This window comes from Typopeltis vanoorti, chromosome 8, assembly GCF_054136105.1.
Source record: "Typopeltis vanoorti isolate ZY-2024b chromosome 8, IOZ_Tvanoo_1.0, whole genome shotgun sequence".
Taxonomy (NCBI): domain Eukaryota; kingdom Metazoa; phylum Arthropoda; class Arachnida; order Uropygi; family Thelyphonidae; genus Typopeltis; species Typopeltis vanoorti.
The window spans coordinates 117,837,674-117,861,615 of NC_143556.1; the positions used below are offsets into that span (position 1 = coordinate 117,837,674).

The 23,942-nt window shown below is 34.0% G+C and overlaps 1 protein-coding gene across 1 annotated transcript in view; it reads left to right on the forward strand.

Annotated features, from left to right (window-relative positions):
* The window catches only part of Ndg (Nidogen), a 199,542-nt gene that overhangs the window by 99,812 nt on the left and 75,788 nt on the right, over window positions 1-23,942 (forward strand). Inside the window, exon 16 of the mRNA XM_090396289.1 lies at window positions 10,614-10,853. Within this exon, the coding sequence (XP_090252415.1) occupies window positions 10,614-10,853 (240 nt within the window). The remainder of the gene's footprint in view (window positions 1-10,613; window positions 10,854-23,942) is intronic.

Genomic DNA, 23,942 nt, shown 5'->3' on the forward strand with positions numbered 1-23,942 from the left:
AGCATTAGTAATTTAAAGTAACCAATATGAGACAAACAAGGGTTTGAACTCTCTGCAGTGTTTACTTTTAGAAACTTCTTTCCAGCACAACAAATAAATAGTCATTTCTTATTATTTCAAATGAATATTAGCTCAGTAATATATACTTTGTTAATTTCTATTTCACCCTTTATTTGACTATAATATTATTAACAAATTGTATTTACTGAATCTAACATACAGAATTAAATAAAGTGAAAAAGACAGTATTTTTTTTTCTTATTCTTCTGATTTAACATTTGCACTGATGTTCATTGTGTATGATTTGCCACTGGTACGTATGTGCAATTCATGTGATTTTTCTCCATATGGCATTTCAAAACAAGTTGAACTATGGTTTTTACATAGTTCAACTATGTAAAACTCATTTCTGTTATTCTCAATTGACTGTTGTCCTCTCAGCCTGACATTTATTTTACAGTAGGGATATTTATATATATATTTTTAACACAATTATTATATTAGATATTCTTTCCAATACAAATAAATAATTATTTATTCTTATGTCAAATGAATATTAGCTCAGAAAGAAAGAAAGAAATAAAGAAAAATTGTAAAGAAAAAAAATGTTTACTCTCAAATAAATATTTATGATCACAGCAAACAAGAAATTCATCAGCATTTTCAAAGTATTGAAATTCATGCACATATTGTTTTCATCATTTGGTATCAATTAAATGAAGCACGGGTCTGGCTATTAAGTTCGTTAATGTTTTTTGATTTTTCTCTTCCAATGGCAAGTATTTTTTCACAAATGCATGTTGATTCACTTGTTATCTGCATGCTATGATACCTTTTTATTTTTTTGTAACTTTTCAGGTGAAATATTATACACTAAAATTCTGCCTATTAATTTAATATCCATTTCCTTTTGCTTCCAAGAGCTGACACAGTTTCTTGAAATATTTTAGGGTTTGCATGAACAAATAAAACTTTTAATTCACTGAGGGGATTTTCAAAAAAAAAGTCTCTGGTTAGTTTGTGGCATGAAATTTCACAAGGAAAAAAAATGTTATGGTCTTACTTAAATTTGTATAACACATCAACGACACCCAAATTGTTCATTTTAATTTACACATTTTATTTGAGTGAAATATTATTAACAAATTGTATTTACTGAATCTAACATACAGAAAATAAAATAAAAAAAAATCAGCTAACGCCTTTTTATTCCCGTATACGGGAGTAGGCGAGGCCATTTAGCCCTATCTAACTTTTGGAGACTGAGTGGGCAGAAAATAAAGAAAGTAAAAAATACAATCTATTTTTTGTTCCTTGATCTTCTTATTGTTAAATTTGCATTGTTGTTCAAAGGTTCTTCAAATGCTTGTGGAATTGCCATCATGTGGTTTTTCACAATGTGACTCTCATCTGAAAGTTAATTTTCGTTTCGTGATCATTGGGAATTTATTACTGTAGTAAAATTAAGGGTTGCATATATATTTTTTTGAAACCAATACATATATTTCTAAGCACTATTAAAAGCACAGAATCTTTCATTATGTTTTCAGAAGCATTTAAAAGTGTACGTTATGTTTTCACACTTTGGGCATCCAATTTCATTTAAATCAAGAACAAGCCTCCCTATTAGCCTCATTAATGTTTTTGATTTTTCTCTTCCTTTGGTGAGTAATATTTGATATTTGCATGTTGATTCTATCATCCAATTTTTTAGTTTGTCCAGAGATAGTGAACCAATTTTCCACTTCAGCTGATGGTTGAATTTTATTAACCAAGACTTCTGTTTTTCAACTCTTTCAGGTAATTCTTTCCAAACACAAGGTGATTTTGTCAATGCATATCTTACAATATTCCAACAGAAATCAAATTTCTTTAGGCAATAAATTTGATAAAGATTTATCATATTTTTTACCCACTGTAGATTTTGCATATTCGTTTTCCTTCATTCTTCTTCTTAGATTACTTCATTTGGCACCACAAATAAATAGTTATTTATTATACTTATTATTATTATTTCACTGATTATTAGCTCTGATCTTATATTTTATGTTAACTTTCTGTTACAAAATTCTGAACAAGTTGAACTTTTCACAAAGAAACTTTCAAAGAATTTTGTGGCCCCATTATTTTTACAATACCGAACACAAACCACCACAACACAACACAGCAGCTGCAGTGGATGAACGATTACCTTAAGTTCAAAGTCACTCAACTGTATAGTTTTATCTTATAGTACTGTTTACCCTTACTATGCCCTACTCTGACCGTTCCTTCAAAAATGAACCTTTTGCGCAGATGACTCAACAACATGTTTTGGCATGCTGTTGGATATACTGTTGGTGTGTTTTTATCTTGCTTTGTGTGGGGAAAGGTAAAATTTGTATTTGTGTTATCTGGAGAGTATAAATATTTTTTCTATACCAAACTTTAAGAGTTTAAGTCACGTGTTTGGGTTAATTATCTGCTGTCCTCTGTAAAACAACCAAATTCTAACACGGCGGATTTTCAATTATATGAACGAATTCTTTTCAGATAACTCAAACATTTTCAATAGGTAGCATTAGACAATTTATAAAATAATTAATTACATGGATATCCGTTTTAAACACTTTTTTCCCTGTTCCTGGCATTAATTTCACAGTAGTGATTTTTTACAATATTAAACGGAATGCATTAAGGTATGAAGTTATGGATTTAAATATCAAATTCTAATCAGAATAACTGAATAAAAATTCACTGTGGAAAAACACAACAACAAAAACACCCATCTTTGTTCATTTCAGTTTACAATTGCATATTTTATTTTACTGAAATACTATTTACAAGTATATTCACAGAGAAAAAATCAAGACCTGTAATCACCTAAAAATATTTCACAATATTTAATTTATACTTTTAACATTTTCCAAAGAGTTGAAAAGAGAAAATTTTTTGTTGCTCACTGTTTCTTAGTTACATTACATCAAAATAGCTGGTCACACAAAAGAGTTTTTAAATCAGTTTGTTTTTCCTTATAGTACTCTTTACCTGACCCTTAACCCTGACCATTCCTTCCAAAATGAAACTTTCTCACAGATAATTCACGGACATGTTTCTACATGCTGTTGGATATGATGTTGATGTGAAATTATCTTACTTTGAGACATCATAGGGCAAATCTTATCTCAGTGGCTCGAAGGGTATTCCATATTATTTGTCCTTATTATGTTAAGTATTTTATCCTCAAAAAGTGTTTTTGATGTTACACCATGTGAATAGTTCTCTTACTCATATGTCCGAAATTGTTGGGATGGGAAAAAAATAGCATTAGGTAGTGGAAGTAAAAAGGTAGTCAAGAGGATAACAGAGGTCTTCCCTGCAATGCTCCCCCACCCCACTCCCTAACCCCTCATTGCCTCTCTCCTCCAGAAAATGTCTGCTTAGCTTAGTGGAGATGAGTGAGCTCCTCATTTGCAGATATCTTTTAGTGATGTCACCTCCAACTGATACTGATAACTTTGGAGGGAAAGAGAACGTTTTTTTCCTCCAAAGTTATCAGTATCAGTTGGAGGTGACATCACTAAAAGATATCTGCAAATGAGGAGCTCGCTCATCTCCACTGGCTGTGCAGACATCTTCAGGAGGAGAATAGGGGATTTGCGGTGGGGTTAGGAGCATTGCAGGGAAGACCTCTGTCACCCTCTTGATTACCTTTTCACTTCCACCACCTAATGCTATTTTTTTCCATCCCAACAATTCCTTATAGTAAACAGTACAATAAGGAAAAACAAACTGATTCAAAAACTCTTTTTCATGACCAGCTATTTTGATGTAATGTAACCAAGAAACAGTGAGTAACAAAAATTATATTCATTGAACTATTTGGAAAATGTTAAGAGTGTAAACTAAATATAGTGAAATATTTTTAGGTAATTACATGTTTCGAATTTTTCTCTGTGAATATACTTGTAAATAGTATTTCAGCAAAACAAAATATCCATTTGCAAACTTAAATGAACAAAGATGTGTGCCTTTGTTGTTGTGTTTTTCTGCAGTGAATTTTTAGTCAGTTATTCTGATTAGAATTTGATGTTTAAATCCATAATTTTATACATTAATGCATTGTTTATTTATTGTAAAAAAATCACTACTCTGAAATTAATGCCAGGAATGAGGGGGAGAATGTTGAAAACTGATATCCATGTAATTGATTATTTTAGAAATTGCCTAATGCTACATATTGACATTGTTTGAGTTATATAGAATACCCTTCGAGCCACAGAGCCATTTGCCCTATGACATCTCAAAGTAAGATAATCTCACATCAACATCATATACAACAGCATGTAATTGATTATTGTGAAAACATATCTGAAAACAATTCGTTCGCATAATCGAAAATCCGAACTGTTAGAATTTGTTTCTTTTACAGAGAGACAGCAGATAATTAACCCAAACACGTCACTTAAACTCTTAAAGTTTGGTATAGAAAAAATGTTTGTACTCTCCAGATAACACAAATACAAATTTTACCTTTTTCCACACAAAGTAAGATAAAAACACACCAACAGTACAACCAGCAGCATGCGAAAACATATCGTTGAGTCATCTGCGTAAAAGGTTCATTTTTGAATGAACGGTCAGGGTAGGGGATGGTAAGTGTAAACAGTACTATAAGAAAATACCATACAGTCGAGTGACTTTGGACTGAAGGTTCATCCACTGCTGCTGGTGTTTTGTGTTGTGGTGTTTTGTGTTTGGTAAAGTAAAAATAATGGGTGAGCCACAAATTCTTTGAAAGTTTCTTTGTGAAAAGTTCTAATTGTTTAGAATTTGTAAATAAAAGTTAACATAAAATATAAGATCTAATAATCAGTGAAATAATAATAATAAGTATAATAAATAACTATTTATTTGTGGTCCCAAATGAAGTAACGTAAGAAGAAGAATGAAGGAAAACAAATATGCAAAATCTACAGTGGGTGAAAAATACGAATTTTCGGTTATCATTGATATAATTGTTCTACAATTTCTTTTGAACAAGACTTCAAATTTATTTTGTAAACAAATTTATATTTCTGATTGAATTACTGTAAGATATGCATTTACAAAATCACCTTGTAGTTGGAAAGAATTACCTGAAAGAGTGAAAAAAAAAATTCTTGGTTAATAAAATATAACCATCAGCTGAAATGGGAAATTGGTTCACTATCTCTGGACAAACTAAGAAATTGGATGATAGAATCAACATGCAAATATCAAATATTACTCATCAAAGGAAGAGAAAAATCAAAAACATTAATGAGGTTAATAGGGAAGCCTGTTCTTGATTTAAATGAAATTGGATGCCCAAAAGTGAAAACATAACGTGTACTTTTAAATGCTTTTGAAAACATAATGAAAGATTCTGTGCTTTTAACAGGGCTCAGAAATATATGTATTGGTTTCAAAAAAATAAATATGCAACCCTTAATTTTACTACAGTAATAAATTCCCAATGATCACGAAATGAAAATTAACTTTCAGATGAGAGTCACATTGTAACTGTGTCAGCTCTTGGAAGCAAAAGGAAATGGATATTAAATCAATAGGCAGAATTTTAGTGTAGAATATTTCACCTGAAAAGTGACAAAAAATAAAAAAAGGTATCATAGCATGCAGATAACAAGTGATTCAACATGCATATATCAAAAAGTACTCGCCATTGAGGAGAAAAATCAAAACATTGACGAACTTAATAGCCAGACACGTTCTTCATTTAAATGATACCAAATGCTGAAAACAATATGTGCATGAATTTCAATACTTTGAAAAAGCTGATGCATTTCTTGTTTGCTGTGATCATAAATATTTATTTATTTTGAGGGTAAACACACACACACACACATATATATATATATATGAAATGTCACATGGAGAAAAATCACATGAATTACATGTAAGCACCAGTGGCAAATCATACACTATGAACATCAGCGCAAATGTTAAATCAGAAGAATAAGAAAAAAAATACTGTCTTTTCACTTTATTTAATTCTGTATGTATGTTAGATTCAGTAAATACAATTTGTCAATACTATTACAGTCAAATAAAATGTGACAGAAATTAACAAAGTATATATTACAGAGCTAATATTTATTTGAAATAATAAGAAATAACTATTTATTTGTTGTGCTGGCAAAAGAAGTTTTTACAAGAAAACATTGCAGAGAGTTCAAACCCTTGTTTGTCTCATATCGGTTACTTAAAATTACTAATGCTAAAGAAAAAATAAATAAAATAAATAAATTCCAGTTGCAGAAATAGGTTATCAGCACAAGGAATTGATAGTGAAATTAATAGTCATTTTGGTTTAAAAAAATAATTGTATGCATTAATTTACTACAGCAATAATTTCCCATGGGAACTAAGAGTTCCAACGAAAACACACGATTTCTCACCTATGTACAACAATTTGGTAACTGGATAAGAGAGATATCTTTAAGATAAGACTTAATGAGAAATCTACAGTGTTGGAAAATAAATTCACATGCATTTTATTTATTTATTAATTTTGCTGAGTTATTCTGTTAGAATATGTAGTTAAACTGAATTTTAAAAGTAAAATAAAATAAATAACCCGCTTTTTTCGAATCGATTTCCAATCAATTTAAAAAAAAGAAAAAAAATTCATTTTTTTGCAATGGGAGGAATCTTTATCTGGACGATTTCAATCGAAGGTGAGTTAGCCGATCTCATACTGAGATAGCAGGGTTTTTTCTCCTGGAAACTCGGGTTTTTCATTCCGCATAGAGACAAATCAACCCTTCAGAACACACGCAATTTACAGAGAAAAAAATACTAGTTGTGGTGGACGATAGATGGCATTGATGGAGATGATTCGTAGTAGAAGTTCGATGTAGTGGTTGAGACAGTTGTAGGTATCCTCCCGCAATGAGTCTTCGGACTCCTTGGAGGTGTCAGGAATAATAATAATAATAATAATAATAATAATAATAATAATTTCACTTCTCAGAATTCCATACTCTAACAGCACTCTGAATTCGAAACAGGAAATAACACTTACCCTAAACAAAACGGTGCCTAGGCTTTCCCCCCAAGCTTGGGAAAACATAGCATGAGCAACTGTGGGAAGGAATTAATACAGAGAACCAATCAGATAGTAATCTAAATTAAGTAGTCAACTAGCTTTTCTGGTGATTTACAGAAATATATTTCAATTCCTATGTTTTGTGTGTTTTTGTGCTGTGAATATATGTTATAATGAAAAAGTCAACTGCATTTTCAAACTTGTCTTTGTGTTCTGTGCTGTGAATATATATATGTTAAAAATCAACAATTTGGAATATTCAGAAAACCTAGATAGTACCAAGCACCAACATGTTCCCATTCTGGAAAGAAATGTGAGTGTTTTTCTTTTAACTTAAACATAACAATTGATAATTGTAATTTCAATAATCACTGCTCATATGTTTTGGTAAGAATAATTCTAATAATGAATACTTTTTTTCATACGAATAATCATAGGGTATATATTAGAGTATCAACATGGATACATTAGCAACTTTTCATGTCTTATGTGTGTGTGTGTTTGAGGGACACCAGCATGTAATTAAATTATTCAGAAAAGCCTAATCACTGCCGCCATCGCGACCCTACTCTAAGAATTCCCACCCATTAATAGGAAAGAAATACCTCAAAATGTACTGGAAAATTAGTACAGCCATCTATAGACAACCAAAGACAAAACATGATGGATGTTGGTCACCCTATGAAAATTCCAAGATATCTTATATCAAAAACGTCACCCACAATTCCATAGGCAAACCAAATCACCATGTATATCACAGTGACATATGTCCCCAGTGACGAAATTTCCACACATCCCCGTCATGATTCCTTATCTTATCTTGATCTGGTTAAAAGTGTCCCACCAATCACGACACAAATCCGTATCCACTAATATATCATCATTTCCATTAAAAAATAACCTTCAGTTATTTATAACTAACAAATTTCGTCACTTATTTACGACTAACAAATGACATCACTTATCTACATCTGAAAAACACGCACACCCACGACACGATTCTTTATCTTATCTTGATCTTGTCAGAAATGCCCCACCAATCACAACACGAATCCTTATCTCTACCATCACCCGTAATTCCATACGCGAACCAAAACACAAGAACTGACGTTACTGACACATATGCCCCCAGGGAAATTCCAGACATAACAATCTCACGTCACACACAATGACATCATCAGATGAACAACCAATCACGTCACGATTCCTTATCTTATCTCGATCTTGATCTGGTCACTAGTAGCTAGTCTACTACTAACGATCTTAGTATTGATCTTATTTTTCCCAGACATTGGCAAAAGAACAAAAAAAAAAAATGTTTGGTTATGAAGCATCAGATGAGACAATGCATGATCCTAAAGAAAATTTTAAAATTAATTTTTTCTTCGCGATTTTAGACACGACAATAACTTCAGTCAGGAAAGATTCATACTCTTAAAACTACATAGCGAGGAGTTTAAAGTTATGAGACATTAGCAAATTAAAATATTGTAGTGATGAACATTTAATGAAACATTGTAAAGATTTGCACTTAAAACTGAGCGACATTCAAGATCACGACAATCGCGATATTGATGGTATGGCTATTTGAGGAATTTAAAACTTTGCAATGTTTTATTAAAAAAGAGTCGGCTCCTCAGAATGTTTTAAATTATATATACGAAAAAAAATTAACCGGCACGTTTCCGAATACTGCGATTGTGATGCATTTTTATTGAACATTACCAATATCCGTAGCATCAGGGGAAAGAAGTTTTTCAAAACTGAAATTAATAAAAAATTATTTGCGGTCAACAATGTCTGGAGAGCATCTAAAGGATTTGTCAATCATATCAATTGAAAATAATATTACGGATTCATTAGACATTAAAGATATTATTAAAAATTTTGTGGCAGTTAAAGACAGATAAATATGTAAAAGAAATACACACACACACGCGCGCATTCTGTTGTATTTATACATCAAGGAATAAACATTTTTGAAAATTTTTATTATTTAAAATTCCTTATTAATGAATTTCAGTGATTACAATGTTCTACTATTGATAAATAAAATTTATTTTTATGTATGCATGTAAAATGTTTTGTACTTTTAACAAAGTAAAATTTTTCATGGAAACTTATTTTATGGGGGCGCTGAAAAACGTTTTGCACAAGAGCGCCTCCTTCCCATGGCGCAGCACTGTTCATAGATCTGTAATCTAGTTTTAGCACACTCATATCATTCACAAGCACAGTGCTTCACACCAGAACTAACACTCGGACTCAATTTCAAACACAACTACTACTTGTTCTAAACTCTGTTTTGTCTAAAGTACAATATATTTTTAAGATGTTGTTTTCTCCATGATACTGTATTCACCTGATGAAGTCGGCATTTCCGATGAAACTAGTAGTGAGACCTTATTAAGTCTCTTGTATTCTTTCTTGGTGTTTAAGTCAGGTAATAATTTGAAATATACATATATATATATATATATATATATGTAGAAAGTTTTTTACCTTGGGTATACTATATGTTAAAGATACCAAGCAATTTTTTAACCTTGGTTTTAATCCCTTTTTTTCCCAAGGAAGCAAAGAGACAAGTAAGTCAAGTTTGTGCATGAACATAGTTCAGGTTTGAGGCAACTCGAGGTAAAGGTGAAGTAAGCTCTAATCACTTTCCTTAGTATTTCCCCCTAATGCAAAGCACATCCCCTTGCGGAGATGTATGATGCTATGCATTAAAGGCAAGTGCCACTACCCAGACCGGTTTCGACCTTTATTGAGGTCTCGTCAGTGGGAGCCAGACCCAAAAAATGCTAAGGTTGAAGTAATGCAGACAAGGAAAAAAAAGATTAAAACCAAGGTTAAAAAATTGCTTGGTATCTTTAACATATAGTATACCCAAGGCAAAAAACTTTCTACATCTTTCTCTCATCCTGAGATTTTTATATTAATAAGGTCAAATCACCTTGTGGCAACTTGTTTAGGTAAAATTTATACGCTACTATACTATAATTTTATAGTATATATATATATATATATATAGTATATATATATATATATATATAGTATATATATATATTTATACCATAAATTTATAGACAAGTTCCCTTGGCAGCCGCCTAATGTGGAAATCACAAGTTTACATTCCTTACTATTTAATATTTTTCATTAATATTTTAAAACTCTTTCTTATAACATAATCTAGTTTTGTGTACTACTTTTATTGTTCTTATTTAAGTATTAACTGTACGAAATAATAAACTACCTATAGGGATAAATGGCCTCACCTACTCACATATACGGGAATAAAAAAGGCGTTAGCTGATTTTTTTTTTCTTTCGGTATATCGTTTTTTTATACTTAAAACGGTCATTACGGAAGCGAACAGGTTCTTAAATTATTTGAATCCCACCACTGCATGCATTCTTATTTAAGTTAAGATTATATATTTTATTACACACATATTAAGATTCATTACACTTTCGTTAGATTTTATGTAGAATTGATGAGCATTGACATTCAGTCATCTTCATACAGTGAAATTTACTTTCAGTTGCCCCACATCACGAAGGTGACTTTTTAATGTTTACTCAAGAAATGTCAATTTTACGGATGCCTCTAAATCCATCGAAGTCCAATCGTGGAGATCTGTTGCTAATGGAACCCCACCAAATAGCAGTTGACATCGATGTGGATTGCTTAAAAGGCCATATATACTGGAGTGATATAGCTCATAGGGTCATACGAAGATCAAATTACAACGGAACGGATGTGAAGGTAGTAATTTCCCAAGGTATGTTAAGTATTTAATGATATTATTCGTGTTGTAATATTATTGAAGTTTTGAGAAATTTATGTTGAGTTTTGATGGGTTTTTTTGAAAGCATAAGTTTGCCACAGAACACGCAATTTGTTATCAACCCCATCTTCCAGTATAAACAAATTTTCATGCCATCAATGAGTTGATGTCAAGCTGGACTTTTCGAATTTTGACTGCGTCTGACAGGAACCCATTAACAAGGAGGTGGGTAGTTGAATGGGCATAGGCTCCTTTGATAATGGATAGTAGTTTTTTTACCTACACCAATTTGCTGGAGGATGTGAAACAGAAAGGGATGCCGGACATTATCAAATGCTTGAGTAAGGTCTACCGATAGCATTGCCATCGATTTCTTCGAATTAACTAAGCGGATTAGATCACGTAGTAGAAACAGATTAAATTCTACTGCTTGGCATGGAACTCCATACACCTGTGTGCTTTTAATTATGTATCTCATTCCCACTATGTTATTGATAATGCAGAAAATATCTTCTATTCAGTATTAGATAGAGAAATAGGTCTCCAGCTGCTAATTAAGGTGTGCTTTCTGTTATGTTTGGAATGAGGACGGTATGGCTTGCTAAAAGTTCACTTGGTATGTGTCCTGACAAGAGAAAAGAATTAGACACTATAACTAGAATGGGAAGAATAAAATTACAAGCCTTGAGGTAAAGTTCTATCCTTAGACCATCAGGTCCTAGGGATTTTCTTGTCTAGCATTCTTTATAGTCTGGGGTAACTTCAGATGCTCAAATGGGTCTGTCAAGCCCATCTTGGATATGAACAGGAAAGCCATTAATGCTCCAAGAGTTATAGTTTCCAAAAGTACTAGTGTCTTCAAACAGATTTTTGTAGTGTTTTTGAAAGGCGTCAAGAATGTCTTCAGTGGTGCACATCTTCACTATCAATGCAGATTGAGTGATAATGCTTTCTTTGCAGATTTATTGAATTGCGGCAATTCAATTGCCTATTGAAAAATACATCTGAAGGGCAATCTGCTAAGCGCTGTTGTATTCTTATTTTAAAATTTTTCTTGTTTCTGACTCTCCATTTCTATCTCTGTGTTAATGTTTCTAATGATGTTACTACATTCTATAACATTGCACTGGCTTGTTATGAACCAGATTCTCTTTATGCAGATCTTTCAACTTTTTTTTTCTTTTGATGAAAACCTGTTCCTTTCCCCATTCCATCATATTCTGTTTAACTGCTTCTTTGAATTTTAACCACATATCCCAATTCCAATATTATTCCAATTTGAACAAAGGGTCTGGAATTTGGTTGAAAAGATCAACTGAAAATTTCGTGGAAGTCTCCATGATCCAGAACTGATCTCTACTTTTTCCATGCAGTGGAACATAAGTAGGACTGGATTATAATCTGATATGATGTCAAGATGTTTTATCTGAATTATCCTAATTATAAGGGAAGAAGAGATAAATTCGACCAAGACGGATACCGATACCTTGATTCATGTATGTATAAGCCTGGAGATTAGGATTGCAAATCCACCATATGTCTACTAGTTGAGCATTGTTGAGACATGCTTTTAACTGTGCATATCCCACTTTTCCACTCCTGGGGTATCCTATTTTGTCTAATGTGGGATTTTCAATACAATTCCAGACTCTAGTTGCTATGACGTAGTGGGCACTGTATAAATATGACTCCAATTCCTGGAAGAATTTTCGTCTAATTGGATGGAACATAAACATTTATAAACCTTATTATACAGCCAGAGTATTCCAGTCTATTGTCAAGATTCTCCCTTTTGCATCCCTTTGGATATTACAGAATGACCAAAGGAGGGGGGACAAGAATAAGAACTCCTACTCCAGCCCTGTTAAATCTTCCAAAGTTCCAGTAAGAAAGAAGTGGATATCTATCTGTTAAAATTTTGTTTATATCTGCAGTTTGTTTCTTGGAGAAACAAAAACCTTATGGCATAGCATAACGTCTCCATGTAGTTTGTTTAATTTGCCTGTAGAATCATCGTACATTTAATGAGGCAATGCAGAAAGGACATGCTATGATTAATGAAGTATCACTGGTACATCTTTAACTTCTAGATTTTGGATGAATCTGATGAGGTTTTCTATCTGTAAAGGAGCAATCAGTGGGAGCCAAATGGTGTCTAAATAAGGTGCATTTAGTAATACACCTTATTACTAAAATACTCTGGATTAGAGATAGATGTTGAAAGGTTTTCCACTTGGGTAAAATACAAATTAAATAAAATAAAATAATTATATATAAATAATAAACTACAAATTATAAAATAATAAACTACAAATAAAATAATTGCTAAGAAATTATATTCTTGGTTTAATCCTTTATCCAGGTGTAAGCAAATAGTTTGCACATGAAATAACTTCGGTCTGGCTCCCAATGATGAGATCTCAATCAAGGTGTATAATGCTATGCATTATATATGTCCATAAGGATATATGCTTCGTATTATGGGATATTAAACGAAGTGATATGAAATCATTAGCCTCTATATACGAGTTGTCCAGTCGTGAAGTTACTTCATGTGCAAACTTAGTTTAGTTTGCTTACACTTGGATAAAGGATTAAACCAAGAATATAATTTCTTGGCATCTTTAATTTACTGTATAACCAAGGGATAACTTTCAACATTGAAAACTAAACTGAGTTTGAAATTTTAGTTTCAAAATGAACAAGAGAGCTTATATGAATATAACCTCGAAGCTGACTTGGCATTGCACTACTTAAGAGGAACTCTGCCACTGTATATTCATAATTGCTCAATGCTCTTAAGTTTCATAGGACCAATAACCATTTTGAATTGTTGGTTTTTCAGGAAACAAGACAGAAACCTAAGAGGGCAAAAACCCAATCCTGCTTGGCAGCTAGAAAAATGACCTAGGTTCGATTGTAGTCACTGACTAGACAAACTTTAAGAATTTTTTTCTAAATCTTTCTTGAATTGGTTCCCCAAGTTAGTCGATCTCTGAAAAGAGAAAACGTTTTTTTTCTCTTCTTGGAAACTCGGGTTTTTCATCCTATAAACTCAAGCAAAAGACCGTAGAACCCACACTATTTCAGACAATATATATATATATATATATAGTGCTAGGATTAGGAACCACGAGATGGTATATTCATAATTGCTTAATGCTCTTAAGTTTCACAGGACCAATAACCATTTTGAATTGTTGGTTTTTCAGGAAACAAGACAAACCTTAGAGGGCAAAAACCCAATCCCACTTGGCTGCCAGAAAAATGACCTAGGTTCGATTGTAGTCACTGACTAGACAAACTTTAAGAATTTTTTTTCTAAGTCTTTCTTCAATTGGTTCCCAAGTTAGTTGACCTCTGACAAGGGAAAAGGTTTTTCTCTTCTTGGAAACTCGTTTTTTTTCCGTACTATAAACTCAAGCAAAAGACCATAGAACCCACACTATTTCAGACAATATATATATATATATATATATATATATATAGTGCTAGGATTAGGAACCACGAGATGTAGAATTTGTCAACAGCCTCTCTTCACTGAATGCCATGCATAATTAGTGACAGGTTAGGATAGCTATCTATGATTAGTTACCATTGGCGCTTCATTAGATTTATAAAATTCTACAACTTCCAAATGCCAAATCAAACCCTTCTAGGCTATTTCATCTATTACAATTTACTCGCTGACTGAGAAAAATAGAACTCGAGATAGAATTGCAATGGTATTGCAGAGTTCATGTTTTTGAAGTAGTGCAATACTACTACTGTCCTATATCAATATATTCGCTGGGACAATAGCACTATCGTTCCTAACGAAGATATATAATGCAAAGTCTATGAGGTAAGTGACTTTCGTTAGATCAATATGAGTTACCCTGCTAAAGTGCCTTGAAAAAGTTTCAGGTTTGGTCTCCAGAGCATGCTTACTAGATTTAAATTAAGGGATATTATATTCCATATTGTTTCTTAGCCGAATAAGAAACTCTATAAAGTTCGGCGATTCCAAGAGTAAGCAAATACCTGGATAGTGCAGCACCTGACCCATTTGGTAGTGCAAGCTGAGGCAACTCATAGTAAAGGTGGAGCAAGCTCCGATCACTATTCTTGGTATTTACCCATAATGTGAACTTAGCTCCTAGGAGCTGTATTACTGATCTACATTATGAGAGGTTTCAACCCAGACCGGTTTCAACCTTTATTGAGGTCTCATCAGTGAGTAGGAAGACCTAGTTAATGCCAAGTTTGTAGTGAACAGAACTTACATTCCTGCTATGAGAATTGCTAAGAAGGTGTCCTAATAAATTACTAATTATATGAAGAGCCAAAGGGTTCAATTTCTTCAGTTTCTTATTCGGCTAAGAAACAATATGGGATGTAATACCCCTTAACTTAAATAAGTTCATGTCTCCGAATTGAAGCCTTTGGCTCTTCATATAATTAGTAATTTATTAGGACACCTTCTTGGCAATTCTCATAGAAGGAATGTAAGTTCTGTTTGCTACAAACTTGGTATTAACTAGATCTACCTACTCACTGATGAGACATCAAAAAAGGTTGGAACCGGTCTGGGTAGTGACCTTCTCTCATAATGTAGAACAGTAATACAGCTCCTAGGAGCTAATTTCACATTATGGGTAAATACCAAGAATAGTGATCCGAGCTTGCTCCACCCTTACTATGAGTTGGCTCAGCTTGCACTACCAAATGGGTCAGTTGCTGCACTATCCAGGTATTTGCTTACGGTTGGAATCACAGAACTTTATATAGTTTCTATGTTTGGCATGAAACTCTTTGAGTTTCTTATTCTGCTAAGAAACAATATGGGATGTAATATCCCTTAACTTAAATAAGTTCATGTCACCAAATTGAAGCCTTTGGCTCTTCATATAATTAGTAATGCTTACTAGATTTTTTTTAAACCTTTGCCTACCTGCAGTACTGTATGTGCGATAGGCTTACAACATTTCATGGAAGAACTGAAACTTAAAATACTTAAAAATTGATCAGAGAGATTATTACTATTAAGACAGACTCCATGGAATCAGAAATGCATCGAGGAAGGCCACATACCACATGCACCAACTATCACACTTATTCTTTAATTCATTCACTCACACAACATCCGATGGCAATTCATTCAAACTTGCACCTCTATGAGAGAAAATCTAGCCCTCATCGTGGCATTCATTTGTAGCTTCCAAGGATGCTCTCATACTTTCCCCACCTTCCATAAATTAAAAATTCCATCAACTAAAATCCTGTATGACTGTTTCAGAAGTTTGTTAGTCTCAATCATATTACCCTTCTTTCTCCTGTTTGCTAGTGTCTGCAGTCTACAAACTCTCAATTTATCTTCATAATCAGTATTCCACATCATTTTAACACTCTCCTTTGCATTATAATAAATTTAGTTTAATCCTTTATCCAAGTGTGAGCAAACAAAATTCGTGCCTGAAAATATCTTCAGAACTGGGGTAAGGTAGTACAACACCGGGAAACTGGTAGCAAAGGTGGACCAAGCTAACATCACTCCTATCTCAGTATCTCCCATAATGCAAAACACATTTCCTTGCAGATATGTATAATGTTATGCATTAAGGGAAGGGCGAGACTAGTTTCGACCTTTATCGCGGTCTCTTCAGTGGGAGCCAGGCACAGAGGTGGAGATACCAGGCAGAGGCATTAGCGAGGTCATCTTTACCTATAGGAGTTGCCAAAAGGTGTGCCACCTTTTTATTAAATTACTCTGGATTTAGAGAAAGATGTTGAAAGTTTATTTTTCACTTGGTGTTGTACTACCTTATCCCAGTCCTGAAGATATTTTCAGGAGCAAACTTTGTTTGCTCACACTTGGATAAAGGATTAAACTAAATTTATTATAGTCTAACCAAGTGAAAAATAAACTTTCAACATCTTTCTCTAAATCCAGAGTAATTTAATATAAAGGTGGCACACCTTTTGGCAACTCCTATAGGTAAAGATGACCTCGCTAATGCTTCTGCCTGGTATCTCCACCTCTGGGTCTGGTATATCCTACTGAAGAGACCTCAATAAAGGTCGAAACTAGTATGAGTAGTGGCCAATCCCTTAATGCATAACATTATACATATCCGCAAGGAGATGTGTTTTGCATTATGGGAGATACTGAGATAGGAGTGATGAGTGATGTTAGCTTGGTCCACTTTTGCTACAAGTTGCCCGGTGTTGTACTACCTTACCCCAGTCCTGAAGATATTTTCAGGCACAAACTTTGTTTGCTCACGCTTGGATAAATGATTAAACTAAATTTATTATAGTCTAACCAAGTGAAAAATAAACCTTCAACTCTCCTTTGCACTCTCTTCACTGTATCAGAATCACAACAGACACCAGGTCTGCACACAATAGTCCAAGGAGGTTTCGTCAAGACCTTGTAAAGAGACAAAATGACATCCTTATCTTCATCCATGAAAGTTCGTTTCAGCATTGCAATTATCTTTGCTACATGGCCCCCTGATCTTCAACTTCTTATCTACTAACGCTCCAAGATCCCTAACCTGATTATGCCAAAGTGAATGACTTTGCATTTACTGACATCGATTTTCCCATGCCCACAATTACAGCCTATTGAAATCATTCCGCAAGTACTGCATATCAGCAGCATTCCTGTTTACCTACCTATCTTTGCATCATCAGTAAATAGCTGTCTGTCACCTGTCAAATCCTTCCCAATATTAGATCATTAATTGAGAAAGAAGTAATAGTTATTTGTTAATAAATGCATGCATTTATAAGCATTCCATTTAGGCTTTTATTTTTGTAGACAGAAGACGTCTTAAGCTTGCATGGTAATAATTGAGCTTTGCGTTGTGTATCGAAGGCTGATGCTTGCTCGTCTAGTCAAAGCTACCTTGGCTTGCTCTGTTGTAGGAGCTTACAGGTCCTCGCAGCAGCAGCACTGTGATTTCTTACATGCACTTAGCCATTTCACGTCGTCTCACTCTGTTGCTTAAATACAGGCCATACGCAGTCAACGTAGCTCTAGCCAGTGAGCTTCAGGCAGCCTTTACAAGTGTGTGTTGTTGCTTGGGAAAATGAAGTTGCAACCAACTTTTTATGATGATGTTACTGACCAGTTCATAAAGAAGAACCATAGGGTAGAATTTGTACTCAAGTAGCTAAATTGAAAAAGATAGAATATCATTTGTAAAATAAATGTAGTATTTGTATGATTAAATGTACATAAATTTCTAAATACATAGTTTTAAATGGTCAGTAAATCATTATTCCACTAATCAGACTTCAATTACACCTTTCACTCCCTGAATGATAGCAAGAGCAAGCATGAATTTCAAGACCAGCATTCGCCGCTGCATTGATGCACAGATTAAATAACAGTGGACTAAGTACTGATTCTGGTGGTTCACCATTTGATATTCAATCAGCCATCCTCTTATCCATGCTAATATTTTATAATCCAAACCCATAGTCTCCAATTTATGCAACAGTTTTCCATGCTGTATGGTATTCCTTCCACATCATTCTTTTCTTATGAATCTCTTGCTTAATAAGATTACACATCCATTTGACTCCTACCCAATTTATTCTTAAAACTCTCGGGACACATTCCGATATTGCATCATTTAAGTACTTTTTAAATCATTCCCATGCACTGTCGATATTTTTCCCATCCAGCAACCAATACCATTCCCCTGAATTCAGTATACCCAGATAATAATAATACTCTTAGTTGGTCATAATTTTTAGCATGTAACATTGATAAACTTAGTCAGTTCCAAGTGAGTACCACATGATCACTGTCACCAACCAGAGGCAGAATAGTTGCAGCTTTAACTGAAACACTCTCTGACACTATAATCAAATCTAACACTCTTTGACCTTGAGTTCCTTCTGTAACATGCTCCTTGAGAAAGTCGACTCACAACAGCTCACTAAATTCAATTTCATTCTTTGCATGAGATTTTACTGCTATCCAATTAATATTTGAATAATTAAAGTCTCCCATTATGATCACTCTTTTCATGCCCATTATCTCTATTTGGTGATACAGTTCTTCATCTCTAGCAACCAATACATCAGGTGTGTAAAAATACCACAGTATGTAATTGATCCTGTCAGATTCCACCTCACACCAGATAGCTTCAAATTCACTGCCACATGAAATACTGTTACTAGTACTACAATCATAGGTCTCAGCACTAACTGGATTCAAGTCATCCGATATCATTAGCAGCATGCCCTCTCCTATCTTGTCCATCCTTCCAAAAAAAGACTATACCCTTTACACTCGATACAGGTTACTTTGTCTGATTCCGATAGCCAGCTCTCACTAATGTCTACAATATGAGGTTCCAACATACTGACCAAGGCAACAAACTACACCTTTGTTTCTGATACTCCTAGATTATGAGAATACAGCCTTCAGCATTTGAATTGTCTTGGTATTGTTCTAGTTATGCAGCTCTTGTCACAAAACTACCTTCAGCACACTTTTTTGAACTAATGGCTACTGTCCTTACAAGGAAGATAAAATACTACATGCACTACCCTGTACTTCCTAAAGCATGCAAGGTCAGAGCACAACTGTTCCTATCAAAATCCAGGGTATATCTAAAAAGATAGCTCAAGTGCTAAAGAAATACAAATTTCACCCATGTTCAAACTAGCACCCCTGATCCACTCTCCTAAGGATAAACTCCATCCTCTGTCACATCTTGGAACATATGATGTGCTTCTTGACTCTGACTTGATCTACTATGGACTGACAGGAATATATGTTGACACCCACCCCAGAAGATCACAAGGAATACATGAATACATCTGCTACCATCATTCTTGCAAGTTAGGACTGCTTTAGATGGAAGAAAACCAGGATGCTACATAGAAATTACTATTCAAAGAGACTATTTTTAGAGGTTGCAAAGGCTATGAAACACTCCCATAACCTCAATAATTATGCCTACATTAATCTGCCAATAATTTGGGAGAAAGTCATTTTAAGATCAACTCCAACCACACATTTTTTTAAAAAAAACTATTTATATATTAGTGCCTGCCAAATTATGAGATCAGTTACAGTTGGAATTGTCTTCTACACTCATCATTCTTTGTATACTGTAAAAAAGTAGTTGCTCTCTGAAAGTTCATGTTTGAAATCTAGAAAACAGCCATTTGATAAATATCATTGTTATTATTGTTTTTGGGTATGGTACAATACAAAATAAAAAAAAAACAGATGAACTAAATATGTAAAAGCAGTATATAGAATCACAAATTTGTACTTTTATACACACTGTACTGGCTAGGTTGCTCATTTGAAATTGAGAGAAAAAAAAAAAAATTGCTAGCATAAAGTAGAAACTGATAATTGTACCACAGTTTAAAAATGCTACAATATCTGAACAGATGACGATTAAATTTATTACTTAAATGTAACCTGTCCTTTTTCTGTTTTAAAAAGGATAAATAAATGAATAGACATTAATATGCTTTGCTGAATGAATACAGAACATACTGTATATATATATATATATATATATAAGTAATTAAACACAAGTTTAATCAATCCTATATTTTGTCTCAGTCACTGAGACATCATCAGGGAAATCCTTGTCATATGAGGAGCACCCTCTATGGGTGCTGTTAGGTGGGAGGAATAAGAATTAATTTCCCAAATCTTGGGAAGCTTAACGCAACCATATTTAATGAGATTGGGTTGGTTTTTAAATCTGTTGCTGATTCTAAAAAAAAAGTCTTACAAGTATGTATTTCTTGTGGTGAATAATTAATAGGTTTTTTTTTTTTTTCCCATTTGATTCTGTGCAAGTAAGTAATCTAAGGCATGATCAGCTAGACCTGACAAACCAATACTTATGGCAGCAGATGAATTTATTATGTTATTCTAGGAAGATATTAGCAGATCTGCCAGTTTGACCATAATATGATAAGTTTCAAGGTACTTAACATATTATGGTCAAACTGGGAGATCTGCTAATATTTTCTTAGAACAACATAAAGAATACATCTGCTGCCATAAGTATTGGTTTGTCAGGTCTAGTTGAACATGTCTTAGATTCCTTGCATGAACTTTGTAAACACCTGGAACAGAGAGAGAGAATGTAAAGGATCCTTGAAGCTTTTGACGAAAGGTTTATGACAACTTGAATCGGGTGAGAAAAGATCTATGAAGATTGTTATTTCTTGATATATTTTTCCTTAATTTTCAGGAATTATTTATGGAAAAATTTATTTGATATATCAGAGAGAATCCAAAGTTCTGGATTCAGAATTGATGAGAGATTTCAGCTTGAAGAGAGCTAATAGCTGTATTAACAGCAGATAGAGTAACATGTGTTGCACCGATCTGCTCTTGAAGCAAAGCAAAGCTAGTGTGCCATAGATACAAGGAGCTTTAGATGACTGAAATTTAATTTTCAACTCACACATGGGTATAACCCAATGTCCTCTACACCTTTTCAAGAAGGTTAGTCGGTTAAGTTCTTTGGATAAATGAAGTTTCCACTTACCGTTCTGTTTAGCTTTGTATGCTATGCCTACTCCATGTATATTAACAATCAACTATTTAGACTAACATGCTGGTTTAAACTCATTATTAGGTTTCTTGGAATGAATATGGCACATATAAATAATTAAACATGAGTTTAATAAATCTGCAGAGTCACAGACTCAGCTGATTCAAGTTGTCATAAACCTTACATCAGAAAGGCTGGATGAAAAAACAGCCATTATTAGCATCCTTAGCCTCAGCCACATCTTTGTAATAGCCTCCTGAAATAGTTATAAAACTCCTACCGTTTAGTTCCCATCCCCACAAGATATACAGATTGCCAAAAATTCATAAACCAAATAACCTTCTACATATCATAGTAGATGCTACTGACTCCTGCTCTTTTAAATTAGCCAAACAGCTAAATCCTTAACCCCACTTACTGGTCATTCTTCATCTTATATTAAAAAATTCCACTCATTTCAAATCTTTAATCCAAAATTAGTTTTCTACAATAATGATATCAAGGTGACCTTTGATGTCACCTCTCTTTTTGCCTAACCCTCTTTCAGACACTTTATGTTTATTAAAAAAAATGTGTCCCCCCCTCCCCCAATATCATTGATCTTTTCAATTTTACCATCCATTTTGGATACTTTACTTTGAAAGAACCCATTTATGAACCAATTGAGGGTACAGCTATGGGCTCCCCCCCCCCCCAGACAATTTCTATATGGAACATTTTGAAAAACATGTTCTTGTAAATGCTACTTGCAAACCTTCTATCTGGCTTAGATATATCGATGGTGTGTTCTCTATTTGACTACATGGCTCAGACACAATAGACTCCTTTCTCCTCCATCTCAATAGCACCCCAGAAACCAGTTCACTATAGAAAGAGAAAAAAATAACAATACCCTGCTTTTCCTAGATACTCTAATCACACATCTTCTCAATTGCACTCTTTCTTTCGTAGTTTACAGAAAACCCATTACACAGGTAGATATTACAAACTTTCCCAGCATCACCCCCTTCCCCAGCAATACTGTGTTATTAAAACCCCTGTCAACAGAGCTTCCAATCTCTGTTCTACACAGGCTTCCCTTACAGCTGAATCCTCCTTTATTTCAATGCAGCTTGGGGGATTTTCAAAAAATATTTAGTGGATGCAATGTCTAAATGTATACCACGGGTGAGAAGGTTAAATAAGTTAGGTGTGAGATGGATGAATAAAGAGATTAAGCATGCAATACAGAGAAAAAGGGCATTGTGGAGGCAGCATAAGAGAAGTGGAAGTAACCAATTTCATGAGTTCTACAAAGACCAGGCAAGGAGAGTGACTTGGTTGGTGAGAGTAGCTAAAGAGAGGTATGAACAGCAGTTAGCTAATGAAGCTAAAAAGAATCCTAGGGAGTTCTTTCGATATGTAGCCAGCAAAAGAAAGAATGATTATGGAAGGATGACATTGATTGGAGGAAATGGTATAAAGACAGCTGTTGCAGAATGTGTGGTGGAGATACTTAATGAGCAGTTCATAAAGATCTTTCAATCTTGTGAATGTGACTTCATGGAGAGATTAAGAGCAGTTGATGATGGGGAGGAGAGACTGACTGTAAGTGAGCAAGAGGTGTTTGGGGAGTTGAGTAAACTAGATGTAAATAAGGCTGTGGGACTTGATAATATATCACCGCGTATTCTGAAGGAATGTGCCAGAGAGTTGACACCTGCCTTGACATATTTTTTTAATACGAGTCTTGCACTTGGTCAAGTCCCTAAAGAGTGGAAGGAGGGCAAGATTGTGCCACTTCATAAAGGAGGTGATCGAACTCAAGCATCAAACTATAGGCCTATCTGTGTGTCAGGTGTTGTGGTTAAGTTGTTGGAGAAGCTTGTGAGAACTAGGATCCAGAGTTGGGTTGACAACAATGGTATAATCTTTGATGGACAGCATGGATTTGCTAAAGGGAGGTCGTGTTTTAGTAATCTACTTACTTATTACAATAAAGTGACTGCTTCCTTGGACAGAGGAGAAGGATACACAGTAATATACTTGGATTTTGCAAAAGCTTTTGATAGAGTGCCTCATGATAAGTTGACAGTCAAACTAGAGCAGATGGGGTTGGATATTAGATTAGTGCATTGGATTGGAGACTGGCTATCTGATAGGTATCAACAAGTTGTGTATGGGGGTGCAATATCCAGGAAAAGGAAAGTCACTAGTGGAGTGCCTCAGGGATCTGTTTTAGGGCCATTACTATTTAACTTGTATATTAATGATATTGGCGAAGATTTGGATGGAGATATTCAGTTGTTTGCAGATGATGCAAAGTTGGGACGAACCATAAAGAGTAGTGAAGATGTTGTGGCCTTGCAAGAAGACTTGAATAAATTGAGTGATTGGGCAAGCAAATGGGGATGTGAGTTCAATGTTGCAAAATGTAAGGTTTTAAAATTTGGAAAACAAAGATGGGATGCAGAATTTATGCTTGGTGAAAATATATTGTTGGAAGTAGAGGAAATAAGAGATCTGGGAGTGATAGTGGATAAGGATCTAAAATTTAGGGGTCACATCG